Genomic DNA, 26,017 nt, shown 5'->3' on the forward strand with positions numbered 1-26,017 from the left:
CGAATTACAAAATATGAAATGTATGGGGGGAAAATATAAAAATTAAAAAAAAAAAAAAATTTTGATTTTCATTAACCCAATGTTCACGGGCTCTTTTAATTATTTTTTTAATTAACGTGTTAATTTGCATTTGAAAAGCAATTAGCAAAAACACAATTTTGTGCGGCCCGTAAGCATTGGGTTAATTTCGTTTACGATCATAGATGGCCTGCGAAATTTCCGATTCCGTGTGTGTTAATGGGTCATAAAATGTAAAAAATTATATTACCTTAAAATAAGTAATTTATGATGTTTTAAGAAGAATCTGTCACAATTTTCAATGACCGGCTCAATGATTTATTGAATATTTTTGTATGGCAGGAATTACAAAATTCGAATTAAAGATGGTTTTATATGAAAATAATGTTCAAGGGACTTTTTTTGCGAAATTTCGAATCATCTGTGTTCTTATTAACGAGGTTTTACTGTATTGCCAGAATGCCGACTTTAATACAAACAACTAACCACCCAACAAGTGAATTGGTTTATACACCTAAGCTATTTTATTTTTTTATTATCGATGTAACGTATATTTAAAAATAATTTGTAACTAGTCTATTATTTTAAGTAGAAAAATACAGTACAATACAATACAGCAGTACAATAGAGGTAAAAATATGTAACCATGAACAAATTAGTGTAATTTTGATTCTACAAAATTCTATGACGTTAGGTGCATTGTATTGCATTAGGTGCCTGAGCTGATGGATTATTATTTCCACTTATTACAGCAATCCATAACCTAAAGTATAAAAAATATTTAATTGCAATAGATTATTTTCAAAGAATAAAATCTATGTTTGAAAGTAAAGGATAGATTGAAAAATGCGTACAAGTCTACTAAATCAATCATTATGCATAAAACAACAAAAAAATGAGTCGATCGACGCCACAAAATTAATAAATTTCACACAAAAACATAGTCCCATACATAGTTGTCGACACTCAATCTTCTTTTGGCTCTCCTGAAAAGTGGTGATTTATGACTTTACTTTGCACACAGAAATAATATCTAACACGTTTCTTGATGTCATTATTTTGATTAATTACAGTTAGAATTATATTGAGTTTGAGAATCATTATCCAAGATGTTCGATATAATAAAGAAAAGTTATAAGATGTGTAATATCACCAGTGGCGGCTCGTCCATATGCACTGTGGAACTACAGCACCCCCAAGCAAATTGAGAAAAATGTAATGTTATATGAAAATATCAATATTATTTAAGGGTGTTAAGCTTGCCTACACACCGATACATCCAATAATAATTATCATAACCGCGATGAAAGTGATTTCATGCAGTACCATTTTCGATAGATTAATGCTCGAATTAGCTAAGGGGGGCACGGGAAGCGGGGCTAGCCGATCAGAGCTTAGTATGGTACTGCCGCTTAGACAGTAATACTAATACGAAAATACTATTTTCGTGTTGAGAACGTTGTCAAGACAGCGACACGCGGTGCGGGTCACGATAGATGTTAAGAGCAACTAAAAGGTGATACACCTTCTTTCAAGGAAAAAAGACAGAAGAATCAATTTTATAATGAAATAAAAACACTTGATAAAATTTAATTTTAATAATTTTGATGTTAATAGTAAAATATAATCCAAATAATCATTTATTTTTATTTTTAATCAACCGCAGCACCCCCAGATATAATATCCACGAGCCGCCACTGAATATAACTACTTGAAAATAATAAACAATATAAATAAAGTAAACAACATGCTGGCCGGGAAATGCATCAATTATTAGTAAACTTTTAAGGTACACATCTTATGTTGGGGCCGCATGATTGAACTAAATGCTTGTTACTAGTAGTAATAATTATTATGCAATGGAATATTCAGTGATTCTCAAACAATAATATACAAACGTCATAGTTATAGTAAGCCTCTTTTCAGCTTGACTTTCAATTCATAAAAAAGTGGAATGTGTTGAAACAGATTTGGAATTATTCATCGGAGGCACCATAGTTGCAGGTACCCACTTTACGCTCATTTTTATTAGCCAATATACTGTTTATATTATAATAAAAACAGTAAAAATAAAATTAGACACATCAACATTTATTTGTATCGTTATAAATTAATCAGTTTCTCTGTCAATAAATTTTTGTCAGGTTTTGGAAGTTATAGATCTTTACGAATTGTATGAAATTACATGTAGAATATGTGCATACATTTGATAGATTTCGACAATATGGTTTTTGAAAATAAACACCTCATTTGTACTGATAATTTATATTGTAAATGTAACACTTGGCGTTGTATCAAATTTGGATTCAGTCAAATAAAATATGTATAATATTACGTTGTTTGCGTTGTTAAATCAATCATTTATAGACGTGAACTTGGAAGTTTCCTCGGCGATAAGCTTCAGTATCTATCCTCGTCATATTTAATGCCTGCGTCTTGAGGAAGTCTACTGTTTTGTAGACAGTCGGTGATTCAACCACGGGTCGATTTTTCAAATGGGAAGATGAAGCATTCTGTAAAACAGTAAATTATTGTTACTCCACAATAGTGAAGGGAAATATGACACAAAACTGACAGGTTAAGTTAACGTAAACAGCGCCAAAAAGCGGGGTATAATAACGGGTAAAATATGGGGGAAATGAGAAAACTAAATTTTTTTGTCAAAAGATTGACAAATTTCAAATTGCCAGATATAAAAAAAATGCCTTTTGTGTGCGCCATACATATTTCAATAATTTATTAATAATTATAAATATAAGTATTTCTAAATTTTTCATCAGAAAATTAAAAATTATATAACTTTTCAACCACCTGATATATTTCAACCGAATTTTAAATGTCTATCGTCACTAATCTGCGAGATACAGTTAGTTATTACTACATAATAAATTAAAACAAAAATTGAAGATTTCAAAACACAAGCCTATTCATGAATGGAATGAATAATGTGACCAGACGTCCGTTTTCAGGCGGTTTGTCCTGGTGTCCCCGAACATAGCTTCGGGACGCCAAAATGTCCCGTTTTCGAAAAGAGAGAATCTCGCAATAAATATTTAAAAACAAAACGCGCAACATCAAAATCCCGGCAGTAGAATCTAGTACTCAACAACAGACATAGGTACTTAAGAAAATTTGTTCTTTGGAAAAATATAAAACCTGATAAATTTTCATGTATTCATTCCTGTATGTAGGTTTCATTAATAAATAAAATAATATGGACAATGAAAAAATATGTGGGAAAAATATGGGGGAAATGAGAACATTACTATCTTGTCAATTGTATTGTATGGAAGTGTGAGGCGTCTAAAACGGATAAGTAGGTACCTACCTACCTTTTTAAAGCTATACTTCTTTTGGTTGCGTTTGGGAAAACAGATCAGAGTGTATTTTTGACGTGTGACGAAGTTGCGCGCGCCGATGCAACACAATTTATTATCATGATTATATTCATTTCGGTCTCGAGGGTACATGCGCATGCGCATAGTGTCATTTAGTTAGTCGTTCAATACAACCAAGTAGACAGCACGTGTTGTAAACATAAGCAATATTTCTACACTGTTAATTTATATTCATATAACTTTATTTATATTGGATATATTTATTTTTCATTGTAAAGATTTTGTATCAAGATTTGAGGTTACATTTATGTAAGTATTATTTATGAGTAAAATTATATATCAATAAATAAATAAATTTTGTGAATGCTGAGTTGGTAAATAATTCAAAAAATATATTAAAATTTGATTTTTTATTAATTCATCATGGGCACTTCTGAATCGATTATAACCGCTGGATGAGTTTTGGTCCAATACAATAATTAAATTACAATTGTCATATGCTATATGAGACACAGATGAAATGCATACGTTTTTATCAACCTAATCCACTGTAATTTTAATAGACTCAGGTAACGGCTTATTTTGTTTTGTTACACCAAAGTATAACTTCTAACACACGTACATAAGTACACACACCAATTTTTTTAAGTGTCCCGGTTTGGGTAAAAAAATAAATGGTCACGTTAGGAATGAACGATGTAAGACCTATTTGATAATAAAGCAAAAATTGCCCTGATAGTGGCCAACCTCCGTTAGGGGATGGCATGATAATAAGAAGAAGACCAATTTCACTCGCTGTCACTTTAACATGACATTTAACGTGACAGATCCTGACAGACATTGTCAATTAGGAAGTATTCAAGTATTTGCTTCTTCTAAAGTATTACTGATTTTTTTTTTCGACCATGTCCGATCCTAATAGGATCATATGGGCCTCTACAGAGTAGAGGTTTGTATTAACAGATTTTGTATTTTACGAGAAATGGATGTCAGCCACTTGCTCAACCTATTAGGTCCATACCCTGGACTCACACACAAATTGAAAAACAATATGCGTACTTGCATGTATTTATACATTTTTAATAATACCATCTTCGTCACTAGCCACAATAGTGTTGAATATTTGTTGTGTTCCTGTGCCTGAACTACTGACCCAACGTAAAAATATATTATAATATAAATAATGGGAATTTTTATATAATGGGGAGTTTATTTTATTACATAACTAATTTTCATATCATAAAGTACACCAGAAAAGAGTTATATCAGAAAAATGTTTAAAAGTATTGATTTTCTGACTTTTAACGCAAAATTCAAGGTGGCAAAATCGAAAATTCAAAAAGAGCATGAGCAAGAGTATAAAAACCTCCGCAAAACTTTATAGTTAAACCCATTATCGACACACAACAATTGGGCTATAATATAATGCCGTTTTATCCTGAGCAGCCATTTACAGATTATGACAATTTAATTTATTTTTACCCCCTTCTTACGCGGCAACTGACTTTAGTCAGTCTATACGAGCGGGTCATCCACGCGGATGACTAAAGATATTTCGATTTTCGTTTGCCTAGTACTGCTTTCGCCCAGGCGCGAAAAATTCGAATATTCATTTAATTTATTCAAAAATCATCCTTCTCCTGACATCTGTCGATGTATAGCCTAAACTTTTGTTCTATCTAATTTAAATAAATATTTTTCGGGAGCAAGTCTCAGATTAAAAAAATATCACTCATCGGGTCATTTCAAATTTGCTGCGTATATTGGTCGGATCTCTACTCAGTGTATGTGCGCCAAAGACATTTTACAGATGCGTTTGTAACCATACGAGTTCGCGATATAATATGTTATATTGTTTTTTAGTGATTGAAAAACTATTTGGTGCATAAACAGTTAAATAGACTATTCGAAAGTTACATTGATCAAAGTAAATTTACAAAACATTTTTACAAAAGGAATGCTTTTGGAGTGTGCAGTCATTCGTCTAGCTGCTAGTATATTATCCGTGAGTTAATAGTTTTGAAAAATAATTTCAACAAGGTGTAATTTAAATATACGAGTCTGCGATTTAATATTTCTTTTTGTTTATCGTTGATTAACATTTTAAATACTATTTTCTGGTAAAAATGATAAAACGGACAAAAATTGTTTATTTAACCTAGTTATCCATCAATCATTTATAAAGAAAAGATACGTTAAGTGAATTGAATTAAGTGAATAAACATTTTCACACAATCGATAATTTCTGCATCGGAAAAATTAAAAACATTTTGTGTGTTCGATTTTTTGTGATTATTTTAAAATGGATATCCCTGCTAATTTGTGCGATGAAATGGGAGAAGCAATTCATGATCCTGATTCAGATTATGAGTTGAGTGAAAATGAGTACTACGATGATTCAGATACTTCCAGTGCCCTATCAGAAAGTGCTACTGCCGCGGCCTCTAATTCAAATGTAAATCGTAATGTTGACGATCTGTCTTCGTGGACTATTGGGCTTTTCATACGTAGTAAATAGTAAACGGACTGTAATAAAAAAGGAAGTGTTTGTTGGCTTATAGAAAGAGGAATATTACATTTCAGATAATAGAAGTATTTGACATTAAACTAAATATCTCACCCGGATCGGTTCGTCCAAATCTAGATCAAGGTACTGTAGGGTTTTCACATTCATCTTCAATGACGCTGAAGTCTGGAAAAGGAATAGACATCATATTTAATACACGAATCTTAATGACATACCATTTCTTTATTAATGAGCTCTACATTCGGTGTGGATTTTCACTGCTGAGTGTGACAGAGAGCTGTTGGTTATTTGTTTAATATATTATTGGACTTATGAGCTGGATTTAAAAATAACATCTGGATTTTCCCGATGCGGGATTTCGAACCCGCAACCCACACGTCAGAAGCAGACATTCTGCCAGTCAATTGCGGCACATGATATTAATGATGGACATAACAGAAAATATTCAAATTAATATTTAAAAAGTATACCTGATAATCTAATGACATGCTCGAAGAAATTTGACTTCTACCCGGTTTCAGCCCACGATTTATTGCAGGCGGAATTGACTGAAATATATAAAACAAGACATACGGTATAATAAAATACAAAAACAGACCACAATCTTACTTATGTTCCCTCTCAATGAGTTAAGTATTTTTTCAATGGTTATGAATTTCACCACACAAAACATATTATAACAGCAATGATAACCGAGCGGTAACACATTGGTCTATAATGTCGTGGGTACCGGGTTCGAATCCCAGGTCTGGCAAACTGTTTTTTTTTCAATGTGTGTTTGGACCCAGAGTATAGACCTAGTAGGTTGAGCAAGTGGTAAACATCCATTTCTTGTAAAAACAAAAAACTGTTAATACGACCTCCACTCCGTCGAGGCCCTTATGATCTTACTGGGATCAAACATGGTAAAGAAAAGAACATATTTTGGAATTGCCATCAAGTGTGACAACATATAAAGTTTATATGAACCCAAAAATGGAAAACCCTGGAAATAACCAAACTTTTTAAGCTAAAAACCTAGGGGCGGCAGGTTATATGAAAGTATGGTGAAGCAGGGAAGTATGGTGAAAAAGTATAGTGAGGCAGGTTGGTAATCAATTTGCGGCAAAATTTCCACATTAACATTATATTATATGGGTACGTTATAATGAACAAAGTAAATCCTCCGTGATGCCCTGCTTCATTCAGTTGTATAATAAAGCCAATTCCATGCCCCTCTTTTTATTTAATACCTTTATGCTAAAAACCATTCCAAGGATTAGATTAAAAAAAAAACCTTGAATCAAACTGAATTTCAAAATAACGAATTTTAAATTGATAATACTGTAAATAAGAATGTGTAGGTAGTATTACTATATATTACTTTGATGCCTTTAAATACTATGAAATTATCGGGACTGTAATAGTAACTAATATTTGCATGAACATAAGTAATTAGCGCTAGCTATATGTTCTGAAATTTCCAAGTTACACCGAATATTGTAGTACAAATTGCTGCACAGTATTTAGCGTTTAAAGAGGTATCGTAAAAGATTTTTTTAACAAACTGGATGTTAGCCACTTGTTTATGCCATAGATCCAAACACACATTGAAAATCAAAATATTATGTATTTGTGAGGCTCGGAACTCGGGCTTGCGACACATGGCTTCAGAAGATGTCCATCGTGGGCGTTACTATTTACCACAGTTATATCATAACTCATTGAGGACAAGGCATTGTAGGCATTGAAGACATTTGCGAAGGATGCAAGAAATAATCGTTAACCTTTGTCCAACATGCAGCCATTGCCATTGAAATAACTGTATTAAATAAAATGGTAATTATAAAAATCATAATCAAAATAAATTTACCTTTTCATATTTCAAGTTTTGAATGAATGAAAATTGTTTATTTCTGTCTATATGTGAAGATGCGGCATTGCTGTAAATGCAGTTCTCACCAAACTGATTTGAACTGTTTTGTGTGACAGTCTGAAAGAAAAAAAGTAAATACAATGAATAAAAGTGTTAGTTAGATGTCATAAGTTATGTTTACAGCATGTCACTAAATAATGTAATAGAATAGGCTATACTATTTTATTTCCAACCATTGACCTACTATTCGACGAAACATCTGAAGAGTCCCCGTAAACAATTTTGCTTCTGATAGATATCTGGATCTTTTCACACAAAATTTCATTATTTCGTAAACATAGTTCCAGTAACTCAGATCAAACTGGACCAAACCAGTGAGTCAAATGTCAAACTGCTCGGTAAAATCTTGCGGGAATGTGAATTTCGATAACTAATTAGTGTTGCAATACCTAAAATGAATTCTTTTTCATTTGTCTCTAAAACAGCAATCAACCAAAATCTGCTTTTCTACATTTCCATTGATTATTAAACTTACGGCATTATTCGGCGCAGATTCACAAGGTTCATGTATTCTTGGACCAGCAAATGAGTCCCTATAAAAAAAAAAGAAAAAAAATTATAAGACTATGTACATGTATATTATTAATTATTTGCACTTTTAATTCTTAACCCTTTGCACTCCTTCGTATATCTTGTTTTTCTATTAACTCCTTATTTAATTCATAGTTTTTAAGAATAAACGTTTGTGATTGAATTAGACAAGCAATATACTTATAAAATTTGTCTAAGAATCTTAACAGTTTGGACCGATAATTGCCTTGTACAAAATAGAAACAAGATGATGACTATGTTATATTTTTGGATATCGCAGGGTCGCAACCATAGTTGAAAATTATTAATCACAAGTCTCTATTAACACGCTCGGTACCGCAAACGAGAATACTCGTGATAACGATAATAATAATTATAATAATTACGTTGAGCACCGCACACGAAGATTCTCGTTTTGGCGCGCGTTTTTAAATAAATATTTTTACAGTGATATCAATGTATTTTTAACGAAAACATTTGACAAGTCGTGGTAGATATAAAAATGCAGTACCGACTGGTACAGATAAAACATCGATAGCTGTTTTACCTTTTGTAATATTATCGATCAAAGTTTGCAATGTTTAATATTGTGAGACGCCATTTTCTCGTGTGACTTTACGGCGTTGTATCCTGATTTAGAGGACAAAAGAGAAATATTTTATCTATGATATTTTATATGGTTATTGATGGTTTCTGGTAATTTAAATTCATTATACGTGTTTCTCACACAATCAATATACTATATCCAATCCAATAAATAGCACAAATTATTTATATTGATAAAAACGTCATGAAAACTTTGACAATGAACACAACATCATTGCGATTAATAACATCACAAATTTACCGGATATCGTTTAATTGTTTACATAAAAAACCATCACCATCTAATTTAATTATGCACCGACAGCCATGTTGATAACGGATGATGTGCACCATTACATCAGTATGTACTGCCACAAATACATTGGCAGGACAAATGTCATTCAAATTTGGCGTTGTGTATCATACAGGATCAGTTCACTCCACAATATTGTAAAATTATATAAATTGTAGCAAGAAAGATTCATGGCACATTATTTTACCAAACATTATAAGAGATGGAGTCCTCTTCCTTCCTCCATTTATAAATGACAAGTCGTGGGTGTCTCGAAGAGTATACGCCATACGGTATATTTGATTTTATAGGGGTAACCAAGGCCTGAACAAAAACGATGCATGAGTGCGAGTGAGAAAGTATTCGGCACCCTTACAATCTCTCCGACACGCGCTAGAGTAAGATAAAAGGTCTACTAGCTACAAGCCAGTTTCCAAAAGTATAGCCATCAAATCGGGGCGAAACGCTTCACATAGCGTCGATAACTTGCGAGCTCGTGTTGCTAAAATTGATATTTTTTGTGTTAAACATAAAGTCAGTGGTAAATATTTTTGGTTAATTAAGTAGAAAAGATGGTTCTGTGTGTTGTCTTAAAATGTGGTAGCCGTACTGATAAGCAAGAAGATGGTATTACGTTTCATAAGTAAGTTGATACATGTTCGTGATAATTTATTTGTATTTTATTATATATTTTAATATCAGTGACCTAGTGTTTCTTTAAAATAGCTTAAATTATGGATATCTTTATCTAATGGTTGCATTTTGACCGCTTAAAAATACTATACAACGTAAAAAAATAGAAAATTATATTTTAATTCTGAGCGTCTAGTGTGAGCACTTTGGGCGAGCACTAGCGAAATGGTCTATGGTCTCGAACATTTGTAGATGAATGCGTTCGCTTGCTCACAAACCAAACGCAAGGCACGCGGCTTCATTTAGCAATGCAACGGGTGGCGTCTAGATGTATCTATAGTCTAAGGGGGTAACAATACAATAATTTGATATGCGCGAGTATAATAAGTTCGAGGTAATTTATACTGGAACTACGGTGTAGTCAGAACATGTACCTGGCTCAATTGAATAGTTCACTTGACTCTGATAGGGCTTACAGCTAACCGTTTATCCGTTTTCAGATAGCAAACAAGACTACTCTAGTGAACTAGGTCTCTTGACGAAGGCAAGCTCAACTCCAATTCTAATTGATAACTGAAGGCCAAGCGTCGTCTTATATAGTCAAACAGGCGACCCCATCTCTGGCGTCTATGTGGTAACGTTTGCACGCTGTGGTGGGAGCGCCTGATAGTGAGAGCGCGCGATAGTGGGATAGTGCCCAGACAGTGTGGTATACGATGTCCGATGAGTAAAAGAGAAAGTATTCGAGTACGTATATAATATGGTAACAAAGTGATAAGAGATGTTTACATATTATTTGCGTTGAAAAATATTATTTATGGAAATCATTTCGTACAACCACAAGACTTTCAATTGCCCATTAATATCTGTGAAATTTATAAATGTAATTAGTCAATTCACATCCAAACTAAGTTTGATGACAGTTGACACAGTTTCGACTGATTGCGTTGATGCTGACAATTTAATGAAGAGCGACATGAACTTTACAATACATTCAATTAACTAACGACTTCTTTTGTTGTAGCCAATATTGTGTTGGCTAACATGTGCATTGTGAACGGCAATAAAATTACATTAATGTGCGAGATGGTGCATAGGATTAAACATATGATTCATTCTCACAATGTTGATAAACGTAAAAAACAAAAATGCATAGTTACTTGTGAAAACTCTCTTGAGATAGGTGTGTAGGCTTCGGAGGTCTGGGTGGAACTGGAGTACCTGCAAAAAATGAATTCTGTTTATAATGGCAATATAAAATATGGTATAAGAATTTGCACTGGACAGTGTAGTTATTGAACTTAGTCTAAGTGTATAGCCCCGGAACAAGCATCGTCTAGTAAATTTAATTTGATAACTTTCATGTGGAAAAAATTACACTCTTTCTTAGTGACAACAGAAAAATAAAATTTTGGCATTTTGAAGAAATTTCAAGTAATCAAAAGAGATTGGGTTCTGATCAAGTCAATGTGAGCATAAAGTAATTATTACCAATCAATTGTTTCGGAGTAGACACAAGGTTAAATTCTTCTTCAGTGATTGACGCCTCGTTATCAGTGAGATGACCGGGACTCTCGCAACTCGATTTTGCCATATCATCATGAGGGCTGTGCAAGCGTGGTGAACCATCAACGCCTGTGCGGGTAGTAGATAAAAATCTATCGAAGCGATATTTTCTGGTAGAATAATCTACGGGTTCATTTTTTTTATCAAATGAAAATATGCGATCGCCACCCTGTAAATGAAAGAAATCACTATCAATATAACGATGTAGCCAAACAATGCATATATGTATCAATTCATCCCTGTTTGTAGGCATCAAATTTAAATAAATCAATTTCAATGTAAAATATGCAATTATAAATTCTACATAACTGTTTTCAACATACATAGGAGTTCGTATGTTAAGAATACCATAACTTTTTTATTACGTACCAATATAAAATGTCTATATTATATTTGCGCATTCATTAATTACAGCAGCAGGCTCGCAGACCCAACTAGATACAATGATCCTCATGAGTAATAGTCGACTTTAAATAGCAAATACACAGAACAATTCAGTTCTGTTAACGCGTGATTTGATTCATTCATTCAACAAATTAAAATTAGACAAAGAACAAGTTCCTGATCGTAATTATTACTATTTGTTAAAATAATGAATACAATCAGACAGCCATGGGGCCACAACTGGAAGCTCAAGGTTAATTTGGGTATTTTCATGGGTTCTCTATGACACAATAGTGCCCAAAAAATAGGAATTGTTCCAATTCGGTCATGACTCCATGTAACGACACAAAAGTGACTTTTCACGATCACGGACGAACATGGCAGTTGGTTGGGTCAGACGGTTGACCTGAGAATCTGCCAATGTAATTTGAGCTATACAAAAGTCGAAAAGGCGATCAATGTCATTTTATTTTTTTACATTACATTGAAAATTATTGTATCAGAATCTACCTGGCAAAAGCCTGTGCAAAATAGCAGCAAATAATGTAAATTTTCTAATGAAATCTTCAGGCTTTACATATGAATCAATCTGACAGAAAAAACTGACAAATAATTACCATCACCATTGGGAGTTACTATTATTGTTATTACATAATAATATATCCCCATTAACTTCTGTTTTGTAGATAATGGCATATTATTGTATAAAACACTATAACACTTGAAGTATTATTACGACAATGGTACCACACTCAGTATAATAATACTAACCTGATTATAGGTGTCCGGACGACCAGTAATGCATTCAGAAATGGCAATGTAAGGCCCGGCATTTCTTTCTATAGAAGGCGGTGGAGTGAGTACAGACAGATCGGTATTTCTTTTGTAAACTGAAATGGAATAGAAGATATAATTTATTGGCACATAATAATTTAACGCGACACAACGCACAGGATCGATTGGAATGGAATCAGCTCTATGAGGCCATCATCCAGGAGTGGATAGAATCAGACACGACACTATGAAGAGGAGAGCAATGGGAACAGGTGTCTGTAATATTTGTAACATTCTCTATGAATGAATTTATGTTCCGATGAAATACAAGAAAAAATTTAAACATTAATTATTACAACCATACTGATCAACTTATCTATTTCTTAAAAAAGTCAATTATCCTCTCCGGGTAGTTATAAATTAACAGATTAAAAAATAATATATGAGGTATCTATTTCCATGATCCGATAAGTTCACAGATCACATTCTATAAAAAAATAGCATGTCAATTCGGCATACAATGTATAACAACATTCGTTGGCTTAGTCACGGCAAAGTACTTCAGCATTTCGTTTTGATGAAATCTTAATGTTTTCAGGTGACCAGCATATTGAAATTACATTAAATATCAATGTCAGTTAGCCAACAAATTTTGATAACATTGGAGGTTATGTTTGTTATTGGTTACAATAGATCCAATGTGCAGTACAACGCAGCATATCTGTAGCTAATAGAGAAGGGTGCATGGCAAAACTCTGGCGCCTTAAAACGAGAGACCTTTTGGCTACGGGAAGTAACACCCAGACAGAAAAATCACACAACAAGCCGTCTGGACACTGTGGTGTGTTATGTCGAAAATCTTGAAATAAATGCGAGAACATTGTCTAGCGATGCCAAACTTGTAGTTATAAGAAGAGCTCACGAATATCTACTGGGACGTTATCGAACCTCAGCGAAATTAGACGTAAAGGTGAGGGAGGGTATTATCACTTTACAGTGCAGGCATGTGCTGTATTACAAAGGAACCGCTGAAGGAGGCACGAGTGGTGTTGAATTTATTCACAAAACCTGGAAAGACCACATAGCCGAATTCAATTATCTCTGATAGTCGCAAGCATGATAATCAAAATCAATGCCAGATACCGAATTCAGATTTTGCAAGTATATGCCCCGACACAGAGCTATCCTGATGAAGAAGTGAATGAGTTTTACGAGGAAATAACACCTTGAAAAATAAAAGTAAATGCCACTTCAACATCATAATGGGCTATTTCAATGCACGTTTTCAGTGCACGCATCGGAACATACCAAAGAGATGACGTAACGGTCGGACATTGCTCAAGGGATGGTAGAGGGGACACGCTCGTGGAGTTTGCTGAAACCAGCAATCTTCACATCATGAATTCCTTTTTCAAACAGAAATCTACACGTAAATGGACGTGGAGAAGCCTGACAGGAAGGACCAGTGAAATTGACTAGAAAATATATATTTTGTTAAACTGCAAGGGACTAACAGGTTTAACACCGGCAGCATTCACCACATGGTGAGATGTAAGATAAGATTGAAAGTCAAATCAGAAAGATCCAAGCTACAGAAGAGGTCAAATGCTCGTATATACTTGAAGAACAATACCAAATTCCAAGATGATCTCAAAAATGCACTATCGGCTCAGATGAGAATGAAACTGTTTTCCTATCCAACGCAGATGATATAACGAATATCATTCTTCAATGTGTAGAAAAAAACAGATGTAAAAAGCTCAGAAGTCACACCTCCCACCAAGCTTCCGAAGGCAGTACTGAATCTTATGGAGTAAAGAAGACAAACCACGAGCGATAGACTTAAGACGATGATGAACCTCATACAAGTAATTGTGAAGTTTGAACAAAAATAAATAAATCAATCATAGAAGAAAAATTTATTTCTGAATTAAAAACTGAGAGAATAAAGTTTTTGCCTCTACTGAAAAGTTGTATTTATTAATTATTAGTGTTTATTAATTAATTAATTAAGTTAATTAATTAATTATTAATTAATGACAATATAACATATTTGCATAATATAAAGACATTATACATAATTATAGACAAAAACTTTTCATATATGACAAAATAAGGTTAAACGTTAAACACATGCCCGTAATATAAGGGATATTTAAAAAAGACTTATGCAATGAGGCATGACAAGGTATATGTTGTGTAGAAGAAACAAAATAATAAGGGGTAGACGTAGGCGGTGTGATAACTGATGATAGCGATCCGGAAGTACATAGAAGCTGGGGGTGGTCCCCTTCTATCAGTGAATCGATCAAGCTTATGATAATAAACAAAAACCATCTACACTAAATACGATACTCGTTCATTAAAGATGTTTTCACGTATATCACGAGCCTGTCAATTGATCCCAGTAGAGCTGTCTGTGTCCATGTAGTTGGGCGATCTCCTAGCCACCGGTTTCGTGGTGGCCATGCAAACAAATAGCCTAATCAGATTGCTTCATAATCCGACACAGTCGTATGCATACCGACAGTGTGCACTGCAGTTTGCATATTGTGCCAGGGTTAGTCGTAATATTAATACAAATTAAACTTTAAGTAAAATATCACTACGGTATATTATACAAAACACAATTTTAATATCACGTCGAGCGGTAAAACATATACATGTTAACAAGCAATGCTTGTCGATAGGAAAACGGGAAATCACAGCACTAAAAGCAAAAGACGGTTCTATCATCAGAAATTGGGAACACTTGTTAAGTCCGAGTGAAGAGTTCTACAGCGATGACACTGACAACACAATTATAGACTCACGATCTTTAGAGAAATGAAAATGTTGAAGACCATGCTCCCAAAATTACATCCTGGGAAGTAAACCATGCTTTAAATTACATGAAAAGTGGGAAAGCCCCGGAGGAAGATGGTCTAACAATAGATATCCCCAAAAAAGCGGGAAAGGATACAATCTGCTTGCACAATTGTTCACAGCATACACAAAGAGGATGTCTCAGAGGCATGGAAAAATGCCGGCATGGAAAAATGCCAGCATTGTCATTCTTCACAAAAAAGGTGACAGAGAAGACCTAGAAAATTATCGTCCAATAAGTCTACTCCCATTTGCAAAATATACTAGATGAGAACCAACCGAGAGAACAAGCCGGATTTAGAGGAGGACACAGCACTATGGACCATATCCAAGTCGTCTGAGAAATCATAGAGCGGTGCCAGGAATACAAACTGCCATTATGCATGGGTTTTATGAGACTATGAGAAGGCGTTTGAGAAATTTTCAATACTTGATGCACTGAGAAATCAAGGAATCCCCGGGCGCTAAATAGATATTTTCAATAAAATATACAGTAGTGCAACAGCATCTGTCAACCTCCATAAACCATCGCACAGATTTCCTACCAGCAAATGAGTATGACAAGGTGATACAATCTCACCTAAACTATTTACAGCTACCCTTGAACACTTACTCAGGCAATTTGACTGGAATGCCAAAGGGATCCCCATAAATGGAGAATACCTGAGTCATTAACTCGCTGAAGTAAGCAACAAAGTAGGCTTGAAAATAAATGAACAAGGACGAAAGTCATGTTCAACTGCTTTGAGAGGGAAAAAAGAGATCCTCATCAATGGCACTCATCTCGAACAAGTGAAAAACCACATCTATCTGGAACAACAAGTGTCCATAGATGGATGTATATTTGATGAAATTGTTCGCAGAGTAAAGATGGGCTGAAGTGCTTTTGGCCGCCTGAATTTTTTAAAATTCACCTCCCACAGTGCCTAAAGCACAGTGTGAAACCAGTATGTGCTTCCCGTAATCACATATGCGTGGGAAACATGGACCCTAAGTAAAAGAGAGATCCAGGAACTTAGAATAGCACAGCGTGGTATGGAGAGGTGCATGCTGGGAAAGAACAAAAAGCAAAATGATTGGATAAGAAAACAGACAAGGGTTTGCGATGTAATAGAGTTCGATAAAAACCTCAAATGGAAATGGGCTGGACACATAGCTCGAAGAAGGGTACAATCGCTGGACAAATCTAGTGGTACCCAAGAGGTACAAAATGTAGAACTAGAGGCCGCTGGATCGATGAAATTGCATCGTGGGTCCCAGGTTCGAATCCTGGGTCTGGCTAGTACACATATTGTTTTTCAATTTGTGTATGAGTCAGAGTATGGACTTAATTGGTTGAGCAAGTGGCTGACATCCATTTCTCGTAAAAACAAAATCTGTTAATACAAACCTCCACTCTTATTAGGATCGGACATGGTGGTCGAAACCAATAAATTACATATAATAATACATCGTCTTTAATTTTCTACAAACACGTATCTCAAAAAACACAACTATTCAGGAGAGGCAAATAACAATTTTATCGTCTCAGTTTTTAATTCAGAAATAAACTTTCTTCTATGAAATATCCATTTAGTATAGTTACACATATTTTCATGAAAAAAATGTTATGCTTATCAAACTATCGCACTATACTTTCGACCGATCAGCCATATTGTCCGAGATACGAGAATGCGTTGCAACTTTACTGTGAATCATTCCACAATATTACTGCAGTAAACACATATCTTGACTTACTAGAAATAACAGTATAATCATCTGTCGGAGTTAAGTATTCTGTGTACTTACAAACACGTAACTCAAGATACGAGTTTGTAATATTTATAAAAGTCTTTTATTGTGATACGAGTTTTTTCTCATTGCTTAAATCTATGTGAATATGTGTATACAAATTCTGAATTCATTACATCAAACAACTCAAAATTGACAAAAATTAAGATACGGGTTTGTAGAAAATTAACGACGACATGTGATAAATATACAAATAAACACTGGTATTATGTATTATTTTATTGCGCTTATGTTTATTGCAATAAAATGTTGATTGCCTAATAAAAATGAGCATATTGTTCTAAGAAAATATTATGAAAAAAAAAATCAAACAAAAATTCAAACCAACCAATTTACACATGGAACATAAAAATGTTGTTTACTACAGATATTGAACTATGGACTATTTGTAAACAGATGTCTCATACTCAAAATGGTTATTTCACTATCAAAACAAAATAAGAATGAATGATTATGATTATGATTCATCTATTTTTATTAAAAAATAATTCAATGAAACGGTTTATTATGATAATGAATATTTTCAATAATATATTGTGTTTGGCATTGAAATTAAAATGTATGAGTAAGCTGATAAATTGATATTATATGTGGGACTTACAGTTATCGTCTGTTGGTTGCATTCCGCATGCTTTGCATATCACATCAACCCATTTTTCCATTTCTGTTACACTTTCAGCTTTCAAATGGTAAACCCGAGAATTTGTTCGGATAGAAAATACTGATCCCCTTACTGTAGATCCTTCCGTGGTAGTATTCTGCATTCGCAAACCAGAGTCAACCTTGAAAACATATAATAAAAGTACATACTGTATTTCAAACAATTCAGGATTTTACGAAAGGATGAAATTTGTATGAGTGGACCCTGGGTAAGTAGGAATTCTATGGGCAGACTTGTTAATGTGGGACCTTTTATTTTTCAGATGGCTTGTTCAATAATCAAATGAATTCCTATTAACAATAATCATTAACTCCACTACATACCATATTACCATTTTGTTATCAATCAGTTTCTAAAATACCACATTATTAAAAAACCATTTATCTAAATATATTATATAAAATTTAATTTAGTATGCAAATGGATATTGAAGTTGTCAAATAAATTATATTTATTAATTATAGTTGACGATATATTAAAATAAAATATATTACTAATTAATTCTCATAGTTACTTCTTGAATGGTTTAAGGAAAATAATATGTACTAAAATAAGATACACTTTGGTTAATGTTGAGTGCTAAAAATAACTAAAGATGTTCTGGAGATCTTGGCAGAATATCAAACTGATGTGAAATTTAATCAATATCTTTCTACTGGATATTTGAAGCTCCCTTACACATTTCTAGTCAGATGTATATACACATACCATGCAATTAGGGGATCCAATCCCTATCTATTCTATTTACATAGTAGATGTCAACAGTGTGGATAATATGATAACATGTATTTGTATAACATGTCTTTCATGTTTGCTTAAGGGGGATCCTTATACCAGCAGAGGTAGCTAGCGGAAAAATACGTGCTTGCAATTTGAGACATTTTTTTGATAGTTTATAATTTCAACTGTATTAATTAATAAATATGTATCTGAAAACATTAGAAAGATTTTTTTTTGAAGTTATACTTCTTTTGGCGCGTGACGAAGTTGCGGGTCCCGATGCAACACAATATATTATTATGATTATATTCATATTCATTAAATGTGTATAACTTGAAAACCTTTTTATTTGGTTATACTTGTATTGCCAACTGTTCGCGGAAACCCTGATACAGCTCATGGAGACCCAGGGTTACACAAAACCTGGTTGGGGAACTAGAAGCTAATTACACGAATATTAGCTAATCAATGTTAAGTAGCATGCTATACATCTCACGGATTTAGTAGAAACTATGCGATAAATAGTGGGTATACAATATTATTATGTATTTTTGTAACAGCATCCCTACAAGAAAAGTCACAGTTACATGCAGTTTTTACTGTTTCAGAGTCGGTCCACAATATTATTAATGTGTAGTTTAAGTATGCCCTTACATTTACCATATATCCAAAGATTAACTATTGAAGGGAATACAATTTTATATTCTACAGAAATAAGATAAAAGTTGCATATTGACGTTTAGATTTATTAACCACAGAGCAAAATGTGTATAGCAAGATAAACAAAACTAATATTATTCGTCTCCATTCATCAAATGTCAAATAAAAATGGTAAACGAATTCGAACTCAAAAGTGAATACTGTGGCAATAGCTATTATTATCAGGTTAGCTAGCTCTGATATTCCAGGTTTCTATTAGTACAGGCGTTGCCAACTCACTTTTTCTATATGCGACCCAACTTCATCACTTAATATGTCTCAGCAAGTCAAAAAGCTGGACACGCATGTGTTAGCAGAACCAACTGTTGCCAACTGTACTATAATTATACATGTACCACTGCAATATAAAGAATATAAGTAGCCAAAACTACTATAATTTTGCATTTTTGACGAATATTTTTCTTAGAAATACCCTTGAATAGAATAGAATAGGCAGCTCAACAAAACTTAACAAAAGGAAAAGCCAAGTCACAGGTTTTTTAACCTTTTGGCTGCCGTAAAAAAGGCCTTGGCAGTACTCAACAGACCAAATATAATTTGCGAAAAAAAAAATCAAAAGACTAAAAAAAACTAACTAATATGGTAAAATGTTTAGGATCATTCCGATAGATATCAGTATGTGTCCTATTTTGAAATTATTTATTTTGACCGAATTATTAGTACAACCGAGATATCTCATATCTAGTGTAGCGAACTTGGACTATTTGATGAAATATCTCATATCTGTCAGTGATCGGGTTAAAAAAAAGTTTTCGGTTCAGAAAAACTAAAAAAAAATGTGTGCTAACCTGATTCTGACAGTAATAATATCAATAGGGTCCATGGAAAAGGTAATACAAAATAATGATAATAATAAAAAAATCAACCACAGTTCCGTTCCGAAAGAAAAGGTTTTGATTGACTGCACAGAAGATTTAGAAAAGCTGACAAGAAAAATGAAACATTACAGTCCTGCCTCAGAGTAAATCTACATAAACCCATCAATATAAGGATGGTTGTAATTTTAATAATAGTAGACTTAATGAAAATAATACTAATTAGTTTAGTGACAAGTTTAGTGGCCATGTAGGAAGTATGGAGAGTGCTCAACCATCGAGGGGAATCCTGGATACCAGACCAGACAGTCTGAGGTTGATTGGCATGCTAGAGCAACTGGCGCAGACACATGGAGAATACTGGCCCAGGATAGGGCAAGATGGAGGAAGAAGAAGTTCTTGGAGGAGGCTAGGACGCGCCCTACATTTTTGGGCCACTTATGATAATGAAGAAGATAAAAAAGTTTAAAAAACGAAAACATCGAAGAATCTAGGTGAAACCATGGTTAAAACAGAGGACAATTCTATTTAATTTAATATTGCATTGTAAATTGGTTTACATAAAAAATATTCTGAGAACATAAATGAAAATTCTATCAAACAATACAATAATATAAAAGTCAATTAGTAATGTAAACTTCTAACTGGTGAACAAAATCTTATTGTAGGTGCCTATCTATTTAATACATAATATATAATGTAATAGATACATTCTAATGATATTTTGTTAGAAGAAGATTATTTAAGTACCTAGGCTCACAATCAGTTTTATTTACAAAAGGCACCATTTCGAAGTGTCATAAAAAGGATTATTTTAACATGTGTTTGTCATAAAGATCAGTCTGAATTTTCTAGGTATCCCATTACACAAATAATTAAGTAAAGTATTTTTGGTTTTTAAATTTAAGAATTTTAGTTTAAAAATTATTAAATTTTAAAATAATATTAGCGACTGTTTTTTTAGTATTTTATTTTAATTTTTTTCTACTAAGATAAATGATGGAAATAATCTGCAGAGTATGTGTTAATAAGAATGTTATGTAACAAAAACACAGATTCATAATTTTGAATAATAGATGATTTTATAGATTTTCACGAAAGCCAAACATTCAACTAAAAAAAAATGCACTAAGTATCTTTGGACAGAGGACAACATGCGCATCGGACTGTAGAAGGGTGACTAACATGTTCGAAGCATTGTTTACACGTTGCGACATACTCGAGTGAATTGCTGTCGAGCATCCAGCAAGAATTACGAACGTTGAATCTTTTTCGGATCGAGCAGTTTGCTCGATATCGAACAAAAAGCCATTGAGCAAGAACGTGCGTGTGTACTTACTAAAGAGTGAATATTGTTTATATCGGTTACGAAACGACGAATCATCAACTTTGAATTACATTGCATTTCCTGAAATACGAGGGTGGGTCAATAATTCCTTAGAAAAAAGCATTAAAACAGGTTTTATTTTTGTATTTTTTTTTTATTTCTCAACATAATTTCCTTGGAGCTCAATACACTTGGTTAGACGTTTCTCAATTTTTTTTAAACCGTCAGAAAAATAAGTTTTCGGAAGGTCCTCAAAATAAGCATTTGTCCGATCGATGACTTCTTCATTTGAAAAAAAACGTTGTCCACTTAGCCATTTTTTTAAGTTTGGGAAAAGGAAAAGTCACTCAATCTGGCAAATACGGTGGGTGGTCGACCAATTCGAACTTCAATTCTTCAATTTTAGCCATTGATCGTAAACATGTGTGAACACGGGCATTGTCCTGATGAAAGAGGATTTTTTTCCTGTTTAAATGAGGCCGTTTTTCTTCAATTTTGTTGTTTAGCTGGTCCAATAAAGATGCATAATAATCCCCTGTTATTGTTTTTCCTTTTTCCAAATAGTCAACGAAAATAATTTCACGTGCATCCCAAAATACAGTAGCAATAACCTTACCAGCTGATTTTACGGTTTTCGCCTTCTTTGGACATGGTTTGCCTTCGCAATCCACTGCTTTGACTGTTCTTTCGTCTCGGGAGTATAGTGGTGTATCCATGTTTCATCTACAGTCACAAAGCGACGAAAAAATTCATCCGGATTGCGTTTCATGAGCGACAACAGGGCTTTAGAGGCCACCACCCTACTGCGTTTATTGTTGACTGTGAGCAAACGCGGCACCCATCTTGCAGAAATATTTTTCATGCCCAATTTGTCATGTAAAATAGAAATGACGCTACCTTTTGAGATCCCTGTAACCTCAATTATCTCACTCAACTTTAATCTTCGGTCACTTAACACCATATCGTGGATTTTATTGATCATTTCTGGTGTAGTCACCTCTACAGGACGTCCTGAGCGTGGTTCATCCTTTGTTGATGTACGACCACGTTTAAATTCATTTAACCAGTTATAAATAGTTGCAAGTGAAGGAGCAGATATGCCGTGAACTAAATCCAACTCATTTTTTATTTCCTTTGCTGTTAACCCTTTTATATTAAAATGTTTAATAACAACTCTAAACTCAATTTTCTCCATTTTCCATTTTTCCATTTTCCACAAGCAAATTTTTTTTTTAAATGTACGAGAAACACACAACAACCCGACCAATCTGATTGAAACTTCGCAGCATACTGAATCGGTAGTGCCGCTGCATGAAAACAAACCGCTTGCAGTACTAGTCACGCCACCTGTCGGCTTTTCTAAGGACTTATTGACCCACCCTCGTAGGTAAAGAGTGGGCCAACCATTATTGATGCTTCACATGCATAGTGTGACCTTTATATTATAGTGGTCGACATGTCATCACTGTTACCTAGACCTGGATTCTTGGAAACCAAACACCTTCAAACTCTTTCACATTCATATCTATGCCTCACACCACCGCTTACTAAAAATTCTCCCTCCATTTCATATACATCTCTATGTCACCATTTCCATCCTTTTACACTGCATACAGCGCTCTGACATGTAGGCCACTATATGTCACTATAAACACTATCTACGTAAACAACAAGAAAAAGAGCAATTTAGAATGTTGAAACAAACAGACAATATTTAATGACATTAAGAGCATGATTGCGTATTTGTGTTCCAACACGTAATTTAATCAAACAACAAATTGATGATATTGAAACGGTACATACCTGTTCACATAAATTTAGATTGATAGTGCCTTTTAGCTTGTGTCCATAACCATCTGCATAATAATCCAAATAATATTGTCCTGGTAAATTTCCCGACTGCCTCAAGGCAAAAAATCGTCGTCTCCATTTCTAAAAAAATCCAATAGGTATATTCAATAGAAATTAACAATGATTGGCGATCTAGGGCAGGAAAGAAAAAAGAAATTACTATTTAATATACAGTGGAACCCCGATCTACCGTTCTCGCATAAATAGTTTTCCTGCATTGATCTTTCATTTTTGAATATAGGTAGATAGGTTTGGTCCCCAGGATCGGGAAATCAACAATAAAAATATTCAATCAATAAACCTTATGAAATTAATTATCGGCAGTCATTCAAATTTGTTATTTTGCCTCAAACATAATCTCTAAAAATGGAAAACCATTCAGTGAAGGAGAATATAATATGAAAGAAGAGTGGTTTAAATGCTTCCACGATCTCTCTGAGAATTTTGAAAATAAGGAAAAAATATTAAAATAAATGATATGTCTTTGGCTAGAAATACGGTGATTGTAATTTTTAAACTTTTCTAAGTAATAGAATTCTTAAAAAATATTTTTTAGAAAACTTTTTTCGTCATTAAAAACTGCTTGGCACGTCAGACAGTCGAAAAATATTTGGGAAATTTTGGCACGCGTATGTAAAAAGGTTCGCCAACCCTGATGTAGGGTATAACGGGATGCTATGGAAATATATGAATAAACCCTACGTATACCTACATACAATTGCTACGATTATTAAGGATTAAACCGCTAAACTCATGACACTAGTGAACGGTGTTAAAATAGAAACGTCAAAAATTTCAGTCAAAAATAAACATTATACATAATACATTTTTGCAGAGACCAGATTCGAATAAATAGTGCAGGGGGTGGACTTTCATTTCTAAAATCATAGTAATTGTGGAAAGCTATATAATATATATCATTAACAAAGTATCTGTTAGCAGTGGACATGTGAAAAATATCGTAAAAGCATTTAACTCACAGCTCTCCACACTCGTTTTGACGGAGGAGATTTTGTTAACCATCCTTGGTGAACTATTTCCTGATTGTTTGTTCTTGACATATTAAGATACTACAGCAACGTATTAATTATGCTACAAATTTGAAAGAAACACTTCCACAAAAACAACTTATCCCAACACATATGGATAAGAACAGATATAAAATGTTATTTTATTTGCTATTGTCGCTTGTCGTTGTCGAGATTGAAAAAGTGTTTCATACACAGTAAAACTTTTTCCCGATGGAAAAATTATTTCCCCTACTTTACGGAAGAATACTATTTTTAATATCACAGAAAACTGCATTACTTAGTAAAATAATATAAAAATAAACAATATTATAAGATTATTTAAAAAAACATAAATGAAAACAAAGTATCCAAAAAATGGAACATAATAATTAAGTTTTGCTTATAAAGAGGTTAGCCATTACGCCATAATGGAATTTAGTCTAGTAATAGTCAGTATTTTATTTTAGCGAACGTTCATCATTTATTTTTTTATTTTAACACTGACGTACCTAGAATAAACAGTAAATATTTTAAAATTATACGTATACGTAAAATATAAATTTCAATGTGAAGTATCATTAATTTTTCATGTACAAAATCAAAAATAATTATTCTAAAATCTAAAGCATAACAATATTTTTGTTAGTGGTGGGCTACAATCGGTTCGCACCGGGTCATAAGGAATGGATATCTGTTTGACATGGTTACTTATTAGATATTACATTACATTAGTAGGTACCTCGTTGTAAGTAAAAAACATCTTGAGTTTCTCTGTTATAATGAATGAATGAAATCCATCGATTTAATATGATTAAGGAAATAAAATATCAGGAAAAGAAAATCGATTAAGATTTTCAATAACTATAGTAGGTTAGCGAATATAGTTTTTAATGTTCTAACAAACTTATCTCATAGGTAGGTAGCAAATATGATTGCGTATGAAGTAGTAGTAAGTGAATTAAATATAATAACGTATCAGCCAATAATAACAGTATGGCCGTTGGATCGTTTTTTCACTAAACTTTATTTTCTTACGAAGACGTGTTTCAGGCGAACTGATTTGAATAAAATTTATACATTATTGTTTTTGTTCATTATTATCAATAAATGTCACTAGGTATTTTTTCATTGTACAGAATGCCTAGCTAGGTAATCATCAGTAACAATTAAAAATGTATAGCAAAGTTAGAAATATTTAATCATTGAAATAATACTGACTCAGCACTGTTCTATGAAAACATTTAATTGCCGTAGTCGCATTTATGAAAACTTTAATGAGAAAGTTTAATGATTTTCGATTTAAAATTAAAATAAAACTGTATTGGGAGAACCCAATGAATTCTGTCACCTAAGTAGGTGGAATAACCGCGTCCAGCGTTGTCGCATCCTACCTATATTCTTTAACGTCACGAACCAACTTATCAGTGTAGAATGATCAGTATTGAGATAGCATACAAGTAATAATAACAGGAACCACATAAAGTTATCCTTCTTTTGGCGCGTTTGGGAAATCAGATCAGGGTGTATTTTTGGCGTGTGACACGGATGTAACGCGTTTGGCGTGTGACGGAATTTGCAACACTTTTTATTATTATGATTATTCATTCTTATAACTATTATAACATTCTACACTGTTAACTTATATTCATAAAACTTTATTTATATTGGAGTGTATATTTATTTTTCATTGTAAA

At 33.3% G+C, this 26,017-nt stretch overlaps 1 protein-coding gene across 1 annotated transcript; it reads right to left on the minus strand.

The window, feature by feature from the left end:
• Positions 1 to 1,672: 1,672 nt before the first annotated feature.
• Positions 1,673 to 24,512, minus strand: dos (daughter of sevenless). Its single transcript, XM_085944759.1, has 11 exons — positions 24,294 to 24,512; positions 23,266 to 23,394; positions 17,821 to 18,001; positions 12,561 to 12,679; positions 11,331 to 11,574; positions 11,000 to 11,060; positions 8,274 to 8,331; positions 7,736 to 7,855; positions 6,354 to 6,431; positions 5,977 to 6,048; positions 1,673 to 2,531 (listed from the first exon to the last, which is right to left on the minus strand). The coding sequence occupies exons 1-11, from the start codon at positions 24,372 to 24,374 to the stop codon at positions 2,376 to 2,378; spliced, it is 1,299 nt and encodes a 432-aa protein (XP_085800885.1). The 5' UTR covers positions 24,375 to 24,512; the 3' UTR covers positions 1,673 to 2,375.
• Between the last annotated feature and the right edge of the window lie 1,505 nt (positions 24,513 to 26,017).

This window comes from Rhyacophila brunnea, unplaced genomic scaffold (genome assembly GCF_057557595.1).
Source record: "Rhyacophila brunnea isolate RB1 unplaced genomic scaffold, BYU_Rbru_1.0 scaffold_1, whole genome shotgun sequence".
Lineage (NCBI taxonomy): Eukaryota > Metazoa > Arthropoda > Insecta > Trichoptera > Rhyacophilidae > Rhyacophila > Rhyacophila brunnea.

Bases quoted from the DNA above. Each gene is read 5' to 3' on its own strand.
- dos (XM_085944759.1), bottom strand. From the start codon at position 24,374: ATGTCAAGAACAAACAATCAGGAAATAGTTCACCAAGGATGGTTAACA. The intron at 23,395-24,293 runs GTGAGTTAAATG...GGATTTTTTTAG, and splicing joins CAAAACGAGTGTGGAGAGCT to AAATGGAGACGACGATTTTT. The intron at 12,680-17,820 runs GTAAGTCCCACA...ATTCCATTTCAG, and splicing joins GCAACCAACAGACGATAACT to TTTACAAAAGAAATACCGAT.